The sequence below is a fragment of the Strongylocentrotus purpuratus genome, unplaced genomic scaffold (genome assembly GCF_000002235.5).
Source record: "Strongylocentrotus purpuratus isolate Spur 01 unplaced genomic scaffold, Spur_5.0 spur5_scaffold_19, whole genome shotgun sequence".
In the NCBI taxonomy this organism is placed as follows: domain Eukaryota; kingdom Metazoa; phylum Echinodermata; class Echinoidea; order Camarodonta; family Strongylocentrotidae; genus Strongylocentrotus; species Strongylocentrotus purpuratus.
This window is the reverse complement of record NW_022145604.1, coordinates 16077835-16095601: the sequence shown is the minus strand read 5'-3', so window position 1 is coordinate 16095601 and position 17767 is coordinate 16077835. Positions and strand designations below refer to the sequence as shown.

Here is a 17767-nt window from a genome sequence, read left to right as displayed (position 1 = left end):
ACATGGGACAGTTTAAACTGCCTAAAAAGAAATAAACAAAGCAGCAAAATAAAAGCGAACTTGGCAAAAGGAGCTCTTTGCATTTCTGTTTATTATAATAAAGCTAAAGTTGTACATACCTGTACCCGAGTAGAACAACATGCAGAACAAAAAAGTGCATTTACCCCAACTGGCAAAAACATCTGTAAGTTTTTTTCTTTGTATGTGTTTATGGGAATTTGTTTTTAGGCAGTTGTGTAATTGGGTTTTTACAGACGTGGATCAATCAGACATTTATAACCATTTATGTCTGGGGACCAACCTTAAACGTCACCATCCAAAAAAATTACTCAGTATCAAACCGGGGTCCATTGTAGCCAGTTTGTAGGTGAAGACAGAGAGCTGACCAAGTAAATGTACCGCTAGACCAACTCACATCTCCATTTAATTGAGTCATGTCTATAGGATGCTGCAGGTGTTCTTCTAGCGCAAATATCGTGATTATGCATGAGCAAATAGGCAATTTGGGCCAAAAATCATCTCTACAGACTATTTTATACAGATTAAGCATGCATTCCAGTTGATCCAAATTTGGCGTTTCCACTTCCCCAGCTTTAATCTAAAAGAAATCTCTCAGGATTAAAAATTTCCCATTTATAACTTCTACCAATTGTTCCGGATCTTAAACTATTGGTAATATACATAATTATGTAAATGTATCTGCATGGGCATTCATTAAGTTGGTGAATGGGAGATCCAATAAACCGCCACAATAATGGGTAAAACTTGGTCGTTTTCCGTTAATATTTGGCTGTTTTGGATGATTGTGTGTTGTGTGAGATGTAAGGGGGTGAATATTATTGAATAATGTAGAACCCTCTCATTGAAATTCAATAGACATGATTCTCCAATAATATAAAGGTGTAAAGGTGCACTTGAAACCGTACACAATTTTATATGCTTCATTGGCATACATGTACATCATGGCAGCTTTCTTGTAGCTTGGTTCGGACTTGAGAAATTAATATTATAAATTACAACTAGCAAACAACAGCAGTTGATTTAAGAATTCTCTTGTGGCCTGAGGCATTGATAAATTACATTTTAATATCTCTTAATAATCTGTGAGACAACTGGAAGTGACCTCGTTGCCTGACTGTAAAAGGCAGAGTGCCGTAATGTATGCTAGTGTTATCACCTTGTGTTATTATGGGGTACACACATTTTAAACTGGAGGCTGATGGAATATCTTTTCTCTACCATTTTTTGTGGGTAATCCTCAGAAACAATGGTTTCCACTCTTTGACTTCTACAAGTAAGTTTTCTGGAATATAAATGTACATGAATGGGACTACTACCAATTCAGTTTGATTGTATCTCTGTATTTTAGTATACATACAGTGCAGCTCTAATGATCAATAATCAGTGTTTGACATAACATAATACTATCCTTAGAAACTAATCGTTCACAGAAACAACTTGCCACTTTAACTTCCCTATAAAGACTGCCTTTTTGGTCTTCCTCAAAGAGTCTTTATAATGTAGTGGCCTACAGGTATCTATCGCTGTAAATTGTAATTGGAACTTTAGTGTAACTCATTCGAGAATACAGGTTGCCGTTTATTTTTAAGGAGCTTCCCAGGTCGAGATCGAGGGAGAGAGAGAGAGAGAATTTGAAATGGGAACTGTGATGAACATTTGATAACAGTACCTTGCTTTAGTGTAGGTGTACCTGTACTTTTTTATTGTCATGGAAACTCACCCTCTAGTACTGTACATGCTGTAATAAAATTTGATGAGCATGGACCCAGGCAAATGGGTTTAGACTACAATAGTATAGTACTAGCTTGCTTTAAGAGCTCGCTTTCTATTCATTTGCCTACTACTCAACCAGATTTTTCCCTATTCATTTGTCACGTACAGGTACATGTACATGTAGTCATGTATCATATGTTGTCTTGAACATTTAGAGTAAAGCTTTCTTCCATTCTGTGAGAATGTATTTTCCATCATTACCAAACATCCAAATTACATTGTAGCCTGAACTAGTCATTTTTTTCAGGCAATGTGAATGGACATGCTGAAAGACTGTAGAGGTGTTGGAGACCTAGCAGGTTTAGTGCAATGGAAGCATGTGCATCAGTTTATCCTCACTCCTTCCCTTGCCCCTCAGGAATTTAGATAGACAGGTGGGAATGAGGGGTGTGATGATATCTCGCTTGTCTTCATTCAAGGCACATACATTTATTTCTCAAGCTGATTGCCATCAGGGTTCGACAATTCAGTAATCCTTATACAGGTGTCAGCCCTATACCAGGGCTTAAATTAATCCAAGGCCACCAAGGCCATGGACGTGGATCCCTTTTTTGATTGGCCTCAATGCCTCTCTCATTGGCCTTGGAGATTTTTGTGCCCTTTCCATTTGTGCTGTAATATAGGAATGTGCCCTACAGAAAAGTGGCCTTGCCCTAAAAATATTGAAATTTAAGGCCTGCTATACACTTACACAAATACATTTAGCGAATCCAAGTTATACATTACCATACTTTCCTGGTTTTATCTAATATTTTAGCACACTTACGTTAATCATTCTAAAAGACGGGGAAGCATTTGTGTATGAATCCATGACCCCCGACCCTCAGTCGTGAGGATGGGAGAAAAAGGAACAAATTATTCTACAAGTTTATTGCCCAATAGGCCAGTTTCGGCGGTTACGTAACGCGCGGTTACTGTAACCAAGCCCGGCAAGCTTTGTCAAACCGCCATTTTGAATGTGTGCGTTGTGTATTAGACTGTCGGTTATTGCCGTTAAATTTCATTCATATCTTTCTATCAAAACTGCGTGTATATATATGAATTTCTGTTTTGGCCAGAAAAGTCTTCCAACTTGACATTCATCAAGCTGAGTTTCAGGCAGCTGCAATATTTTCTTAGCAAAAGAGGAGTTTCGAGCACGGTATACACCCGAGAACAGACTCGTTAAATTAGCGTCCGCAGTAGCGGACTAGCCTGCCCGTAGCCCCTGACCTACGGCTACGGGGCCCGTGTCACTCGGTAGACGTGACTGTGTGGGGGGAATTACAACGGGCAGGAGTTTCGTTAAGTGAACTAGTTACATACCTCCCTTAAGTTTGACGATATTCCTGACTTTGGGACCTATGACGTATTCAATTATCTAGTAGAGAATATATGGCGGACTATGCATTTATGATCGTCGAAAACTGAAGGCTTTTACGAGTTTTGAAGACATTCGATTAATATTTTCCGATGGCCATGTGGAGCTGAAGCTCGAGTACACTCCCCCCCCCCTCCAGCTAGCTCTCAGCAGCTCATGATAGCGACTCGTGTGGTTCTAGACAACAGGCCACACCGACGCAAAAAGACAGAACATACCAACTTCAACAAAAAGAAGAAAAAAATATAAACAAAAAGTAATAGAAAATGTAATAACAAATTATTTTTAAAATGTTTTTTTATAAATAATAATAATTGCTTCTTGAATAACGAAGGTCCGGCATAATTATAATACTGTTAACTTTGTTATGATAATCAAACTTAATTCCTAATCTTATTTTAAACAATAAAATTATTCATCATCCTGATTCTTCTTCCTTGCCACCATAAGTGTTTTTTATATTACTTTTAGGGATCTATTCCTTTTTTCCATTATTGCTCTCATTATTTATTAATCTTTGCTTCACACATTCTTCTTCCTTGTTCATTGTTTTTCTTCATTTTTTCTGTTCAAAATTATTTGTTTATCAATATTCAACGTTCTTATTCTAGCTCTCTGTCATGGCCATGGGGCGACATTATTTTATAAATATTATTTTATTAATTATATAGTGCCATCATTATTACCTTTATTATCATTATTTCTCGTTACTTTTGTTAATACTATTGATTCTGTAGTCACTGTGCTTGCTTCTCGTTAGCCATTTCTCGTCCGCCTTGAAATAGTTCGTATCGAGGCGTTTCACAAACATTTTTTAATCCGTAAATTTGTTTTTATTATGAAAATGTGAATCGCGCCTACACGAACACAAACGCGTGGTACGCGCGCACGCACGTTCCTCCGCCAGCATAGAAGTGACTGTGTGTGCGAACGAGTGGAAAATAGTTCATCACTTATCTTTCATTTCTACGTCCAAATTTGTACTCAGTTTCAAGCTAAGGTAAATGCAACATTGAATGGGAATTGCCAATATCGGCTAACTGATATTTTGGTTCCTTTCTTTCTGTTTCATTACTCACTTTCGAGCCAATGTCGCATGTATCATCGACCTTGTTTTTCTTCTTTTTGAGGGGGTGTCGTGCGCTGCCTGGCCGAACAGGTTTGACTGCAAGATGTGAATCGCTAGTTCTGTAACAGCAATGCTTTCCCATTATTCTTGCCTAAGACTCAGCGATTTTAAAGATCAAATGTATGAAGAACAAAATCACATCTCAAAGCTATTTATTATTCAAGTTTGAATCTGCCTCCTTTTTCTTTTCTCTCTCTCAAAATAGCGAAAACAAACGATGCAATCACACCAAGCGAACAGTCATGTATTGTATGCACACAAAGTGTAGGCTGCTACGCACTGCGAGTTCATTGTTTGTCCGACCCTCCGATTACGTAATGCGATTTAAAGGTCTCTGAATACATTACGAAACTGGCCTATTAGCAGATAAAATATCTAGGATAATAATACATGTACATGTACTTTTAATGCCAATGATCTTAATTTCCTAATACTAGTACCAAAATATCTTAGAACTGCCCAAGTACATATGTACACAAAAGAAGGGACTTTTCTATTACATGAAAGTCATTACTGAGTCGCAAATGATTTTTTCAAATCAGTTATCACCACATCAAAATGTGAATGATTCACGTAAAAATGAAAATGAAATTTTGGATACAAATTTCTCTTATATTTCCTAAAAATCATTAATTGCAGGAGCTACATGTAGGTTTTCATTTCATTTTGATTATTCAAAAATAAAAATCATATTGATTGCACAAACAAGGCTTTTCTAGGAAGAACTCTTTACACTTGTATACATGTGAGTGTGGTCAATTTTAATGGGGGCGAAATGATCCAAAAATAGCGTTACTTTCTTTGTACCTACACCTCCACTTATCAACGTTCAATAACAAAAGTAGCGTTATTTTCTTTGTATCTACACTGCCGCTTATTGATGCTCAATTGGCTGTGAAACCACTAACGAGTGACATTGGGCAACTATTGTCAGTAATGTAGGCGAAGAATGTTAGAAATGCCACAATGAGTTTTCGATGAATGCTTATTTAAATCAGATCATCCTTGCGGTAATGTTGAATCAAAAGTTGAGCACTTTTATGTGAATGTATTGAACCACATACTGGTAGTTGCGTGAATGAGCTGTGGAAACCTAGAAGGTAGAGACGATTACATTTTCATGAATTGTCGCATTAAAGTGATCAATTCATAATATTATGAACCCTCTCCATATGAATACCGGTACATGTGATAAAATATTCTGATGTGATTTGTATTTCTATCAATCACTCTACCGCATGCAGAAGAAAATTTTCTGATACAATTTTCATTTCTATAGATGATGAATAAACCTCTATGTACATGTACTGTATATGTATACTGTATATCGTGCCGAATAAGATATTCTGAAGTCTGAACTTCTGATACAAGTTTTCATTTTGATTGATAATTACGCAAGCACCTGCATGACCCAAGAAAATTACAAAATTCCTATTTTTGTAAATCAAATCTAGGAAAAGCTCTTCAAGCAATTTGCACAATGATACAATTTCATTGTCAAAAGTAAGTTGACAATCCAACCATTTATCAAGGCACTTCTAAAAACTAAGAAGTTACTTGTTTCCTTGAATATGAATGTGTTTCAAAAAAGAAATGTTGAGATCTATTGTTTATTTTAATAAGATAGATAGTATAAGATTGGAACTTAGATGGATGCTTGAAATTAGGGTCCAACTCAGACAAATTGAATCTAAAGTAACCCCAAAACTTCAGAATCTGTTTCTATGGCATTAAATCACAAATCGTGTGTACTTTTTCTATTAAAAAATCAACCTTACCAATATCTTGAATGCCTTTGTGTTGAGCTTAAAATTGGCTGAAGCTGTAGGGGAGATGAATTGAAGACCATGTTAATGTCTGATTAAACGGCTATTGATGAGAATATTAATCAGCAAGTGAGTATTTTTTAAGTGGATAGGCATGTGCTTAGCTGAAGGTCATTGTCATTAGTAAGTGACTTGCTAGTCTTTAAAGAAGGGTAAGAAGAGTGGAAGTGATGTGGTGGAGCTCAAAATTACCTGTACTGATGTAGCTGTTGCACAGGTGCTGCAGACCGTCTGAAATCCTGTCTTAGCTTTGTTGCCCATAATACAGTCAAACCTGTCTATAAGGGCCACCCAAGCAAAACAGAAAAATGGGTACTGTAGACAGGTTGCCTTTCTAGACAGGTTCTACAACACACATTTCTCTCTCAAAGGAAAAAAAATGCATGGCCACTATAAAGAGGTGGCCACTTATACAAGTTTTACTGTACTATTACCATTTTGTGTGTGCAATTCATTGTAAATGACCACAAAAAGTTGAATTTGCAAACCTAAGAAAAGTGAAATTTGTGATTCTAATGGTAAGCAATCATCTACATAAAACAAAAAAGTAAGTGAGAGCCCTTTGAACACTTTGAGAAAAGGTTCACTACTCTCCTAGTCTCCTTAACTTATAAATTGAAAGTACAGTCAAACGTGTCTATAGAGACCGCCCAAGGGAAACACCAAAAGTGGTCTTTGTAGACAGGTTCCTTAAGTACATGTTTCAATGAGAAATCATTATCAAGGGAAACAAAGAATGTGGTCTTTGTAGACAGGTTGTCACTAAAGCAGGTTTGACTGTAGTATCATGGACTCCTAATGATGAGAGACTGGGATGGGAAGACTAGGAGGGGGAGACTAGCTATCTACGCTTCTTTGACTAGTCTTCATGTGGCTAATAATAGTATAATGAAGTGTCATCGCTTCCAATTAAAGCTCTCAGGAGATAGCTTCCGAAGGTCCCTCGGAGCATTTTAAGATAACCTTCGTTCCAGACAAGTTCTATCTTCTGCTATTAAACATCTACGTATTGAGTATCTTGATATTGAACATGATGATGAGTGAGACTGTAGTGCAGAATATTCTATCTCCTACCCCTTTCATATTTCATTTCATTTTCATTTCATTTATTTATTTCTTTGTCAAGATAAAAACAGAATTATGCAATCTTCAATACAAACATATAAGTGGGAGGACCGTGATCAGCACATACCGTAATGGCTCATTCAAGGGCAATACAACCCTTGTAATTATTCAATTTGTTTGATAGCCGAAAACTAAGAGAAACAGAAAACTTAGGAATAGAATGTTGAAAGTTTGTAATCAATCGGACCAATATTAAGAAAATTATGAGTGTTTGAAAGATGAGATCACTAAATTTATTAGAATCGCAAATGGTCACTGGATTGTGACGTATTCACTGAGAACTCTCTGTTTGTCATGTACGCACAGTATCATAAATTTAGAAAAGGAGGCATGTATGAATTTGTGACCTTGTGCACAAACCATGGAAACCAATGCGTAGGCCTACAGCATGAATATGATGTGATGTAGTATTTCTGCATCCAAGAATGAAGGTGCTACATCATGTTTCTTTCATGCAGTTCAAGTCAAAAGTGGGCAATGCAGAATCAACTATTACTATGAAATGCTGTCAGCCCCTTCTCTCAATTACTTTTAATTTATTTTTTAGTCTGCCTTCCCGCAGATTACTGGTAGTACTTTGAGGGACATAAAATGGTCTTGATTGATGTATTAGCAACTTCATAAATAAAAAAGAAAAAATAGTTCATTTTTTACCATCACAGATACCCTATGTCTATTAATTTCATTAATTTTGATAGCGTGGGTGAAGCTGAACTATCTCTTTAAATGGGGAAGAGCTAGCTCAAGCTCACTCAGTCCACTGGCAAACCATGCTACGCTTGACAAGACACAAATTCATTGCATGGACTGTAGTCTGTGCAGCTAATTGGGACATAAACACAAATACCTTAATTACTTGACCCAAGCGTAAACCAGCCCATTAATATTATTGATGTTGACATGAATGGTCACAGTACAGAGCTCCTATAGCTGTAGTCAAACGTTAAAGCCTACACATAGCTTATTGACACACTATATTTATAGCTGAAAAGGGTTTGTGCTTGGAAACTACGTCAGAGATAGGTGGTGTTCAAAATTGAACATGACAGTGAAGGGGAGGATTTCCAGCTGCAATGAAGGGAAAGGTTATCCAATGTACGTTACGTGTACATTAAATTATGATATATGTGAATTACATTTGTGTTTTTATGGGGAGGGGCTGATTGTTTGTACCATTGAGGTGAAAGGAGGAGGAGGGTGAGAGGTCAGGGTGACAGGGGAAGAGGTCAAGTGCAAAAAAACGGATTAAGGGAGGGTGGGGTGAGATGGGAGGGGGGGGGTGGATGTTGGGAAAGTTGAGAGGAATATGGTTGAAACATGTAGGGTGAAACATGATAGATTAGGTTCTGGAATTATGGATTTATTTATTGTTTTGTCTGAATTTCAACATTGATGTATTTTAGTTACAAATCAGATACAATGGTGCGTAAATATGCTTGATATCAATATTAAGTAGATGGAAATTTGAGAGGAATATGGTAGAAACTTGTAGGGTGAAATATGATAGATTAGGTTCCGGAATATGCTACATGTACTGGTATGTATATTTGGTATTAGGGATTTATTTATTGTTTTGTCTGAATTTCAACATTAATGTAATTCAGTTACAAATCAGATAAAATGGTGCGTAAATAACCAAATATGCTTGACAACAATAAATTAGAGTATACAGTAGTTGTGCAACATTACTCAACTGGAATGAAGTCATATGCTGGGACTATTTTAATGAATATAGCAATATACTTGCTTTTTAACAAATAAAATATCACAAACTTAGACATAATGGCCCGAATTCACAAAGGAGGTTTGTTGACAAACCTTGGTTTTCGTACGTCATATGACGCGTTTTACGCGTTTTTTTACAAACCTGGTTTGTAAAGAACAAAAGGAGGTTTGGCAAAACAAAAGGAGGTTTGAGCTCAAACCTTGCTTTGTGAATTCGGGCAACAGATATTGGAACACTATAGGCTGCAATGGAAAACAACCTGCATGATCTACCATTTAGAATTAGGCAGTCTCCATCAGTTATTACCATCAGAAAGGCGTTAAAACACATCTTTTTTGCAGTTTGTAGATGTAAGACTATTTTTCTTATTACATGTATTTATGTTATTTTCATTTTCATTCACTGTAAGCGCTTTGGGCCTTATGGGAAAAGCGCGGTATAAGTAATAATATATAAGAAGGCATAAGATCTTGAAAAACAACACATACTGTAAGCAATATGTTCCTACATGTAAATACGATTGCCAGATAACTATGACGATTCTTGAAGTGCGATCTGAAGGTGCACATCATTCAGAATCATATTGGCATGCATAGATGCACATAATGCATATAGATACTGACTGAGCAGACATTGAAATCTTCATCATCACGGGGCAATATTGTGTGCCTGGTGGTAGGTAATTTGTGCATGAAGTGTATGACAACATTCGGCAGTGGTCGGATCGTGTTGATGGGTGCGAATCGCCCCAGCGGCAGTCGAGAAGGGCAATTTGCAGAGCTAGCTTCATATGATGATGACTTCAATTATGTGGTTATGGGCAGTGTTTTTATTGATGAAAATTGCTTTAAAGGGGCATATCACACTGGCTGCACTCACCAGTAATTCATGGTCTAGTGGAGAAGGCTGTGGATCAATTGGTTCACGGTTCAAGTCCCTGCCTTAGCTCCAAATGTAACATCTTTTTTGTTGTTGCGAGATCTATCAGAAGAATCCTTTCAGGTTTCATTTCTCAGAGGTGCGATGGTATAGTCTCTGGGCTTTGGATCAAATGGTTCATGGATCAAGTTCCTGCCTTAGCTTCAAATGTAACATCTTTTTTGTTGTTGCAAGATCTATCAGTAGAATCCTTTCAGGTTTCATTTCTCAGAGGTGCGATGGTATAGTCTCTGGGCTGTTGATCAAATGGTTCATGGATCAAGTCCCTGCCTTAGCTCCAAATGTAACATCTTTTTGTTGTTGCAAGATCTATCAGAAGAATCCTTTTAGGTTTCTTTTCTCAGAGGTCCCATGGTCTAGTGGTGACGTCTCAGGGCTGTGGATCAAATGGTTCACGGTTCAAGTCCCTGACTCAATAGCTCCAAATGTAACATCTTTTTTGTTGTGCAAGATCTATCAGAAGAATCCTTTTAGGTATCATCTCTCAGAGGTGCCATGGTCTAGTGGTGAAGTTTCAGGTCTGTGGAACAAATGGTTCATGGTTCAAGTCCCTGCCTTAACTCAAAATGTAACATATTGTTTGCAAGATCTATCAAAAGAATCCTTGTAATTTTCATTGGTCATTGCTACATGTACTTCAAATATTCTCCCATGTAGGAATTTAAAAAAAGAGCGAGGAAGCTCACCAATTAGTACTTCATTTTATTTAACAAGGACTCAACCTGTTTTTCTCTTTGATGACGTGAAGACTTTAACGGCACATATTTATTTAGAAGCTACATGTACATGTATATGGTACGAACAGCCAATTTCTAATACATGGGGAAAGCCAGACTGTAGCATCTTCTTAATAACATTAGCAAGCCTAAACATATATAGAGTATGTTTATATGTCGGTAGATTGGGCAGAAATTCTTGAGTAATATGTTTTAGATGATTGTTGTTGAACACCACATTGCAAAGCTCAGTTTGATTAAATCCTTGGCCATACATGCAGCTGCATCTTGGACATTCGATGCTGCATGACGGTCAGGGTACGATGAGCCGATGTATGCGCAGTTCAGTGATCGATGACCATCCTCATCGGGTCATCCTGTCCGGTCTGGTGGCCACGTTACATGACCTTTCGTGAAGCAAAAGCGGAAGATCACATGAAGATGCATGTTAAGGACGTAGATTTGAAGTTGTGTTTTCACGAAGTGTCAGGTATATTGGACCAGACCATTTGTAGATGAGAGGTGTTTATTTCACAAACATTATCTGTGATGTTTCGTGAATGAAGGGGCTTGTTTTCTCAAAAGATTTGGTAAGGCGACCACTTGACCAGATGCGATGGCCCGATGATTCAAAGTATTAAAGCCCTTTGAAATGCTTTAAAATGCTAGATCTCATCATTCTTATGAGTCACAGTGTGACTGTCCCTTTAAAACATCAAGTCCAGCACTGCACAGCTCTGCAAAGTTTCCTTTCCAAGTATCTGACCTGGCTTTAATCTCGTAGCTCTGTGACTTTCCCTTTAAAAACACAGGACTTCTTGTAGCTCTATGACCATTGCTGTCTAAAAGCATAAGGCCCAGACACAGTGCACAGCTCTGCGTCTGTGCTTATCATCAGGCACGGCCACAGCGCAAACAAGCAGCTCTGTCACTGCCCCTTTAAAGGTAAAGACCAGTATTGGAAACGCCCCAATTTCAAAAAATGAAATGGAAGCTCTTATTACCAATCATGTGAAAGAGTATGTTTTGACTAATGCATGATGATGAAAAATTTGCCGGGAAACCGCCTACTAATTGATATATTTGGTAAATTAGTTTATCTATTGGTGTGTGAGAGATAAACGCATGTGTCGCGCATGTGTGTGTAGTCCCATATACATCTTTCTGTGTACAGTGCTTGTAACGAAGACTGGGCCAAATTTCTTATCATTTTGATGATTGCAGTACACACCAATACTTATATGCTAGATGATCAACCTTTTCTGATCGATTCCACGACGTTTCTTTCACAATGCAATTGCATGACCATAACTGGTCTTTATCTTTAACATCAAGCTGTGACAACCATGATGAGTCGCATGCACAGTTCAGCGGTCTGTGACCATCCCTTTAAAATGCCTGGGCCCAGCCGCCGCCTGCATCTCTTGGCTCTGTGACTATTAGAGCTGTCTTCCATTGAGATAATGAGATGAGATAAGCCTTGAAATATTAATTTCTAAACTAACTCCAGGCTAGAGCATGTACTTTGGCTGATTGTTTGTTTGCTAGCTGGTTCGTGAGGGAGGGGGGAAAGGGAGATGCGATCGTGTTAAAGTAGCTGGAGCAGGGGAAAGGGAAGGACGTTGGAATCGTGAGAAAATTCTCAAAATAACAACAGAAAAATTGTAGGCAAATTCATATAGAAAAGAAAAGGTATCAAGAAGAGGGTTCCATTTAGAATAGTGAGTGGTTTATTTTGTATACCAAACATGATATCAAAAAGATAAAATTATTTATGATAATTATTTTCATGGCACATCCCCAAACCTTCTCTACACCATGTATCTACATGAATATTGAAATCGCTTTAATCTTGTGTATAACGCATACCAGGTACATCATATTACAAAGTGCTTATAGAGGAATTTTTTCTCTTAACATCCTCCTTAAAAAAAAGGAAGGAATTAAATATATTCCATTTTAGGTAAATACCCTCATGTCATTGCAAGTGATACCGAGAGTATGATTGTTTTTGTATGGATGACAAAGGAAGCCGGATACTTGATGGGATACATTTTACAACTGAAAAATCTATACCCCCCCCCCCATAAATAAATAAATTTCCAACTCCATGTTTTATCATCGGGAGTTTGATTTTTTAATCGGGTTGTCTACTTGTCCAAAAGTGGGCTCGGAAACGATTTGTCACATCTATTTTTTTACTGATTTGTTTATACCTGCTAAGAATGAGCAGTTGAATATATTATAAGGGCTAAATTTTAGAAATGTACATCAAGTGAGAACAAGCCTCGATACTGTATAAAGTAGCAATGAATTATTCTCATATATTTTTCTGGATTCTTTTTTTACAGACGTCTTCTAGCGACAAGCCACGGTCTCGTCGGGGAAGTCGCGATGAGCTGCTCAATAGTGCCTTCTCACGTTTTGGTCGTGACTCCGCTGGATCTGCCCGTCAGTCGCTCTCCAGCGCTCATCCAAGCATGAACAAGTGGACCGATGCACAGCAGAAGGCGGAGAGTCAAGTGAGTAGTCTTAAAGCCCCATCGCACTAGTTTGGCCAGGAGGGATTAGACCTCCCTCCATGGTCACTGACAGGTGGTTATCTCATCAAATCAGCTCTCAATTAACATAAGAAAAAGAGGATCATGGGGACCAATGGTCACCGATTTGGCATTGCTTGCTTTATAGAGGGCGCAAGTAGCTATAAGTAGTGCAGTGGGGCTTTAAAAGGGAAATCCTATCTTGGTGGCAAACTTCTCTATTATTAAAAAATTAAAGCAGAAAAATCAAAGAAGCTGACTGTGGAAAGTTTGAATGAAACTGGCCCAAATATAAGAAAGTTGTGAATTTTTGCAAGTTTTAATCACTCTACGTATGGCACTTTGTCTGAATATGTAATGTCATTGTGAGAAGTGCCAGACTACTTTCCCTTACAGTATGTTTGTACACACAAAATGATTAAAACCTTTTTTTTTACTTCAAAACGCAAGATTCATGTGGGTCTTTTCTTTTTAGAGGACCTACAATAATATGCTATCCAGAAGGCACTAACAAGAATAATAGAAATTTATTTTTGTACTCGACAGGAGAGTTGTCCCATGACTGCGTCACAATCCACTGACCAAATTGCCAATTTGAGATTCACATGGATTTAGTGATCTCACATTTCAAACATTCACAATTCCCCCATCATTGGCCTGATTTATTTCAAACTTTTGTTACTCCATTTCTCTTAATTTTCTGCTTCCATACCACTAGTTATTACAAGGGTGGCCCTTTAACGATTGTCATGTTTAATTTTGCAGGGAGGTTCTGAGAGAGGTCCCGATGTTATGATAGAAGGCGACCAAGATGCAGAGACTGACAGTATTGTACTTACGAATGATGGGACACCACTGGGTGTTCATATCATCAGCAAGATAGAGCAAGAAGATGGAAGGTAATACTGATAATACTCAAGACAAAGTATGATGGTAATTATGATATTAATATAGTGAGAATGTGGGGAAGCTCTGTGATGGGCCCAGTTGGTAAACAGAGGCAGAGGCAGACAGTATTGTACTTACAAATGATGGGACGCCTCTAAGTGTTCACATCATCAGTAAGATAGAGCAAGAAGGTGGAAGGTAATAATGATAATACTAACGAAAAGTATGATGGTAATTATGATATTAATATAGTGAGAATGGGGGTAAGCTCTGTAATGGGTTCAGTTGGTAAACAGAGGCAGTGACAGACAGTATTGTACTCATTGAGAGGTGTTCATATCATCAGTAAGATAGAGCAAGAAGGTGGAAGGTATTCATAATATTAAAGGTAAAGACCAGTATTGGAAACGCCCCAATTTCAAAAAATGAAATGGAAGCTCTCATTACCAATCACGTGAAAGAATATGTTTTGACTAATACATGATGATAAAAAAATTGCCGGGAAACCGCCAACTAATTCATATATTTGGTAAATTTGTTTCTCTCATGGTCTGTGAGAGATATAGGGTAGTCCCATATACATCTTTCTGTGTATAGTGCTTGTAACTTTACGAAGAATGGGCCAAATTTCTTATCATTTTGATGATTCCAGAACCTTGCAGATGCTAGATGCTAGATGATCAACCTTTTCTGATCGATTCCACAACGTTTCTTTCACAATGCAATCACATGACCATAACTGGTCTTTACCTTTAATATAGTGAGAATGTGGGTAAGCTCTGTAATGGGCCTAGTTGGTGAACAGAGGCAGAGGCAGACAATATTGTACTTACAAATGATGGGACGCCTCTAAGTGTTCATATCATCAGTAAGATAGGGCAAGAAGATGGAAGGTAATATTGATAATACTCAAGACACAGTATGATGGTAATTATGATATTAATGTAGTGAGAATGGAGGTAAGCTCTGTAATGGGCCTAGTTGGTGAACAGAGGCAGAGACAGACAGTATTGTACTTACAAATGATGGGACGCCTCTAAGTGTTCATATCATCAGTAAGATAGAGCAAGAAGATCGAAGGTAATAATGATAATACTCGAGACAAAGTATGATGGTAATTATGATATTAATGTAGTGAGAATGTGGGTAAGCTCTGTGATGGGTTCAGTTGGTAAACAGAGGCAGAGACAGACAGTATTGTACTTATTGGGAGGTGTTCATATCATCAGTAAGATAGAGCAAGAAGGTGGAAGGTATTCATAATATTAATAGTTCTTGCATCCATGGAAAGAGTGTTATCACCCTATCTCAAAACATTTTGAAGGCATTTTAAATAATAGATACAGAGAGAAATTTACTACCACTATTAGCAAACATGAACGTTATTTGTCTCAAATAATTAAACATACTTGTAAATATGTTTTAGCAAGATTTGAAAACGCTTCAATAATGAATATCAATAATATTGTATACTAGAAGCCCTCTTGTTGCAATAAGCCTCACATATCATTGATTTTAATAAATATTTCATCTGCCAGAAGTACTCATATCTCTAACTCAAACAACCTCCAAGTGGCACAGCCCACATCATGGCAGCCATTGAATTAATCATTAAACTCTCTACCAACAGGAAAGGACTAATTTTCTCCATACAGTCAGTTTGGTATTAAAAAACCCTGGGGTAGTTCCTCGAAATGGTCATAAGTCTAACTCCTTAGGCATCCCATTGAAACGTGTGTCATAGATCTAACACACTTTGCTGGGATGTCCATGAACTTAGACTTATGACGGTTTCGTGAAACTGGCCCCAGGTGACTACATTGTATAGATAAGTGGCAGTGATACAGTATATCACTTTATTCAATCACCATATTTTTCTGCACCTCTCTCAATATATAATTATCTTGGCATTTTGTCTCATATTTCTTTTTATTTCTCTGTTTTCTTTTCTCCTCCCCAGTGCGTTTGGTATAGTGGTACACAGCATTGAGGCTGGTGGTAGGGCTGCCCGTGATGGTCGTCTCAGGCCTGGTGATTACATTGTACAGATCAATGGCAGTGATATATCACTGCACTCTTTCAATCGGTGAGTACAAATTTATTTATCCTAATCTTAGTCTTAATGGGGAAGTCTACCATGATATTAAGTTGGTTTTAATTAAAGCAAAAAAATTAGAGAATTAAATTAGTGAAAGCTGGAGCAATATCCGATAAAAAGTAGGAAAGTTATGATTTTTAAAGTTGTCATCAGTGAAACCCAAATTTGCAACAAAAAACTGGGATGTATCTTGTGAGCTCCTCTCCAATTTAATCGAAATTTTTTCTTAAGGGCAATTTGGAGGGGACCTCGCAAGATACGTCACAGAGTTGCCAATATGTGTGTGATTGAACGCACCTTCAAAATTTCATAACTTTCTTATTTTGTATCCGTTCTCGGAACTTCACGCTCAAGGTTTCATTGACCCGTTCCTCTCATTGTTCTGCTTCTATTAAAAGCAACTTAGTATTTGGGTGGACTTCCTCTTTAATCAAATACTATACCTTCTCAGAATGAGCTAAGTCGATTTGAGACAATTTGGAAAAGGCCAAGGGGTGTCATTTATTAACCAATGACAATTCCAAGATATCTTGCTAAATGAAAATTATTTTGACAAGTAACCCTGAGGTTATTCAAAAGCAGCAGTGATACGTGTTAACACTTGTTTCATATTTCATATTTGAGAATCTTTCACATTGCTGTGACCGATGATATCAATAGGCATCATATTGGAATTCATTATTGTCCAACTCTATACAGAGCACAAGAGATGCTGCGAGATGCGATGCGCAACCCCACTGTCAAGCTGACCTTACAACGAGATACCTTCTTCAGCTCTGAGGCAGCCGTCGGCGGCACAACACCGAGAGAGAACGGCCATCTTCACATCACCATTCCACCAAAGTCCCCAGACGGGAAAGTCCCTCCAGTCATCCCAGTGCGATCTCCTACCACGGCACTCTCGTCCCCTACAGACCCTAAGAGCCCCAACGCCAAGCTTATAGCACCCATGAGCACCAGGAGAATTGGTCGCAAACTATATATTCAACTCATGAAAGGTAACAGAATTCACATGATATTTTTTTTGCTGGGATTATACAAAACGAAACACAATATTACTAAAAAGTACATGCAGTAGTAGATGTCAGAGTCACTAAATTCTTTAATGTTTCTAGTTTCACAATAGCCTGTTTGAATAGGCCTTTAATTTTTTTTTGTGTAGTTCCCATTTTCCCCCCATTTCCTCTTCCTTTGTGATACACAGTATCTTTTCTCCTTTATCCTTTGTTACCATGTTAGTGGTGGGTATTTCACCTGACTGCTATTAAGAAAGGATAAATGCTTGTTAGTATTAAGCAACCAGCCTTTTAGCTAAACTATGCTGTCTGTATACTCCTGAAACAAACAAAAAATGATACAAAAGTTTGCCACAAGAGGCAGGATGAAGTTCTTTAAGTTCACAGACTTGTATTTATGTGTGCTGTGTTGTTGATTCCCTTTTACTACGATCTTTGTTTCGCTAGGTCCTCAAGGGTTAGGCTTCAGTGTGACATCTCGGGACAACCCCACTGGTGGAAAGAACCCCATCTTCATCAAGAACATCCTGCCTAAAGGAGCTGCTATATGTGATGGCAGGCTCAAACCAGGAGACAGGGTGATGGAGGTACTAGAAAGATACATTTGTTT

At 37.8% G+C, this 17767-nt stretch overlaps 1 protein-coding gene across 1 annotated transcript in view; it reads left to right on the top strand.

Moving 5' to 3' along the window:
* LOC100893392 (partitioning defective 3 homolog) overlaps positions 1 to 17767 on the top strand; it is a 77664-nt gene that overhangs the window by 44325 nt on the left and 15572 nt on the right. Inside the window, exons 6-10 of the mRNA XM_030989807.1 lie at positions 12967 to 13152; positions 13921 to 14054; positions 16004 to 16129; positions 16841 to 17139; positions 17605 to 17744. Coding sequence (XP_030845667.1) covers positions 12967 to 13152; positions 13921 to 14054; positions 16004 to 16129; positions 16841 to 17139; positions 17605 to 17744 — 885 coding nt within the window. The remainder of the gene's footprint in view (positions 1 to 12966; positions 13153 to 13920; positions 14055 to 16003; positions 16130 to 16840; positions 17140 to 17604; positions 17745 to 17767) is intronic.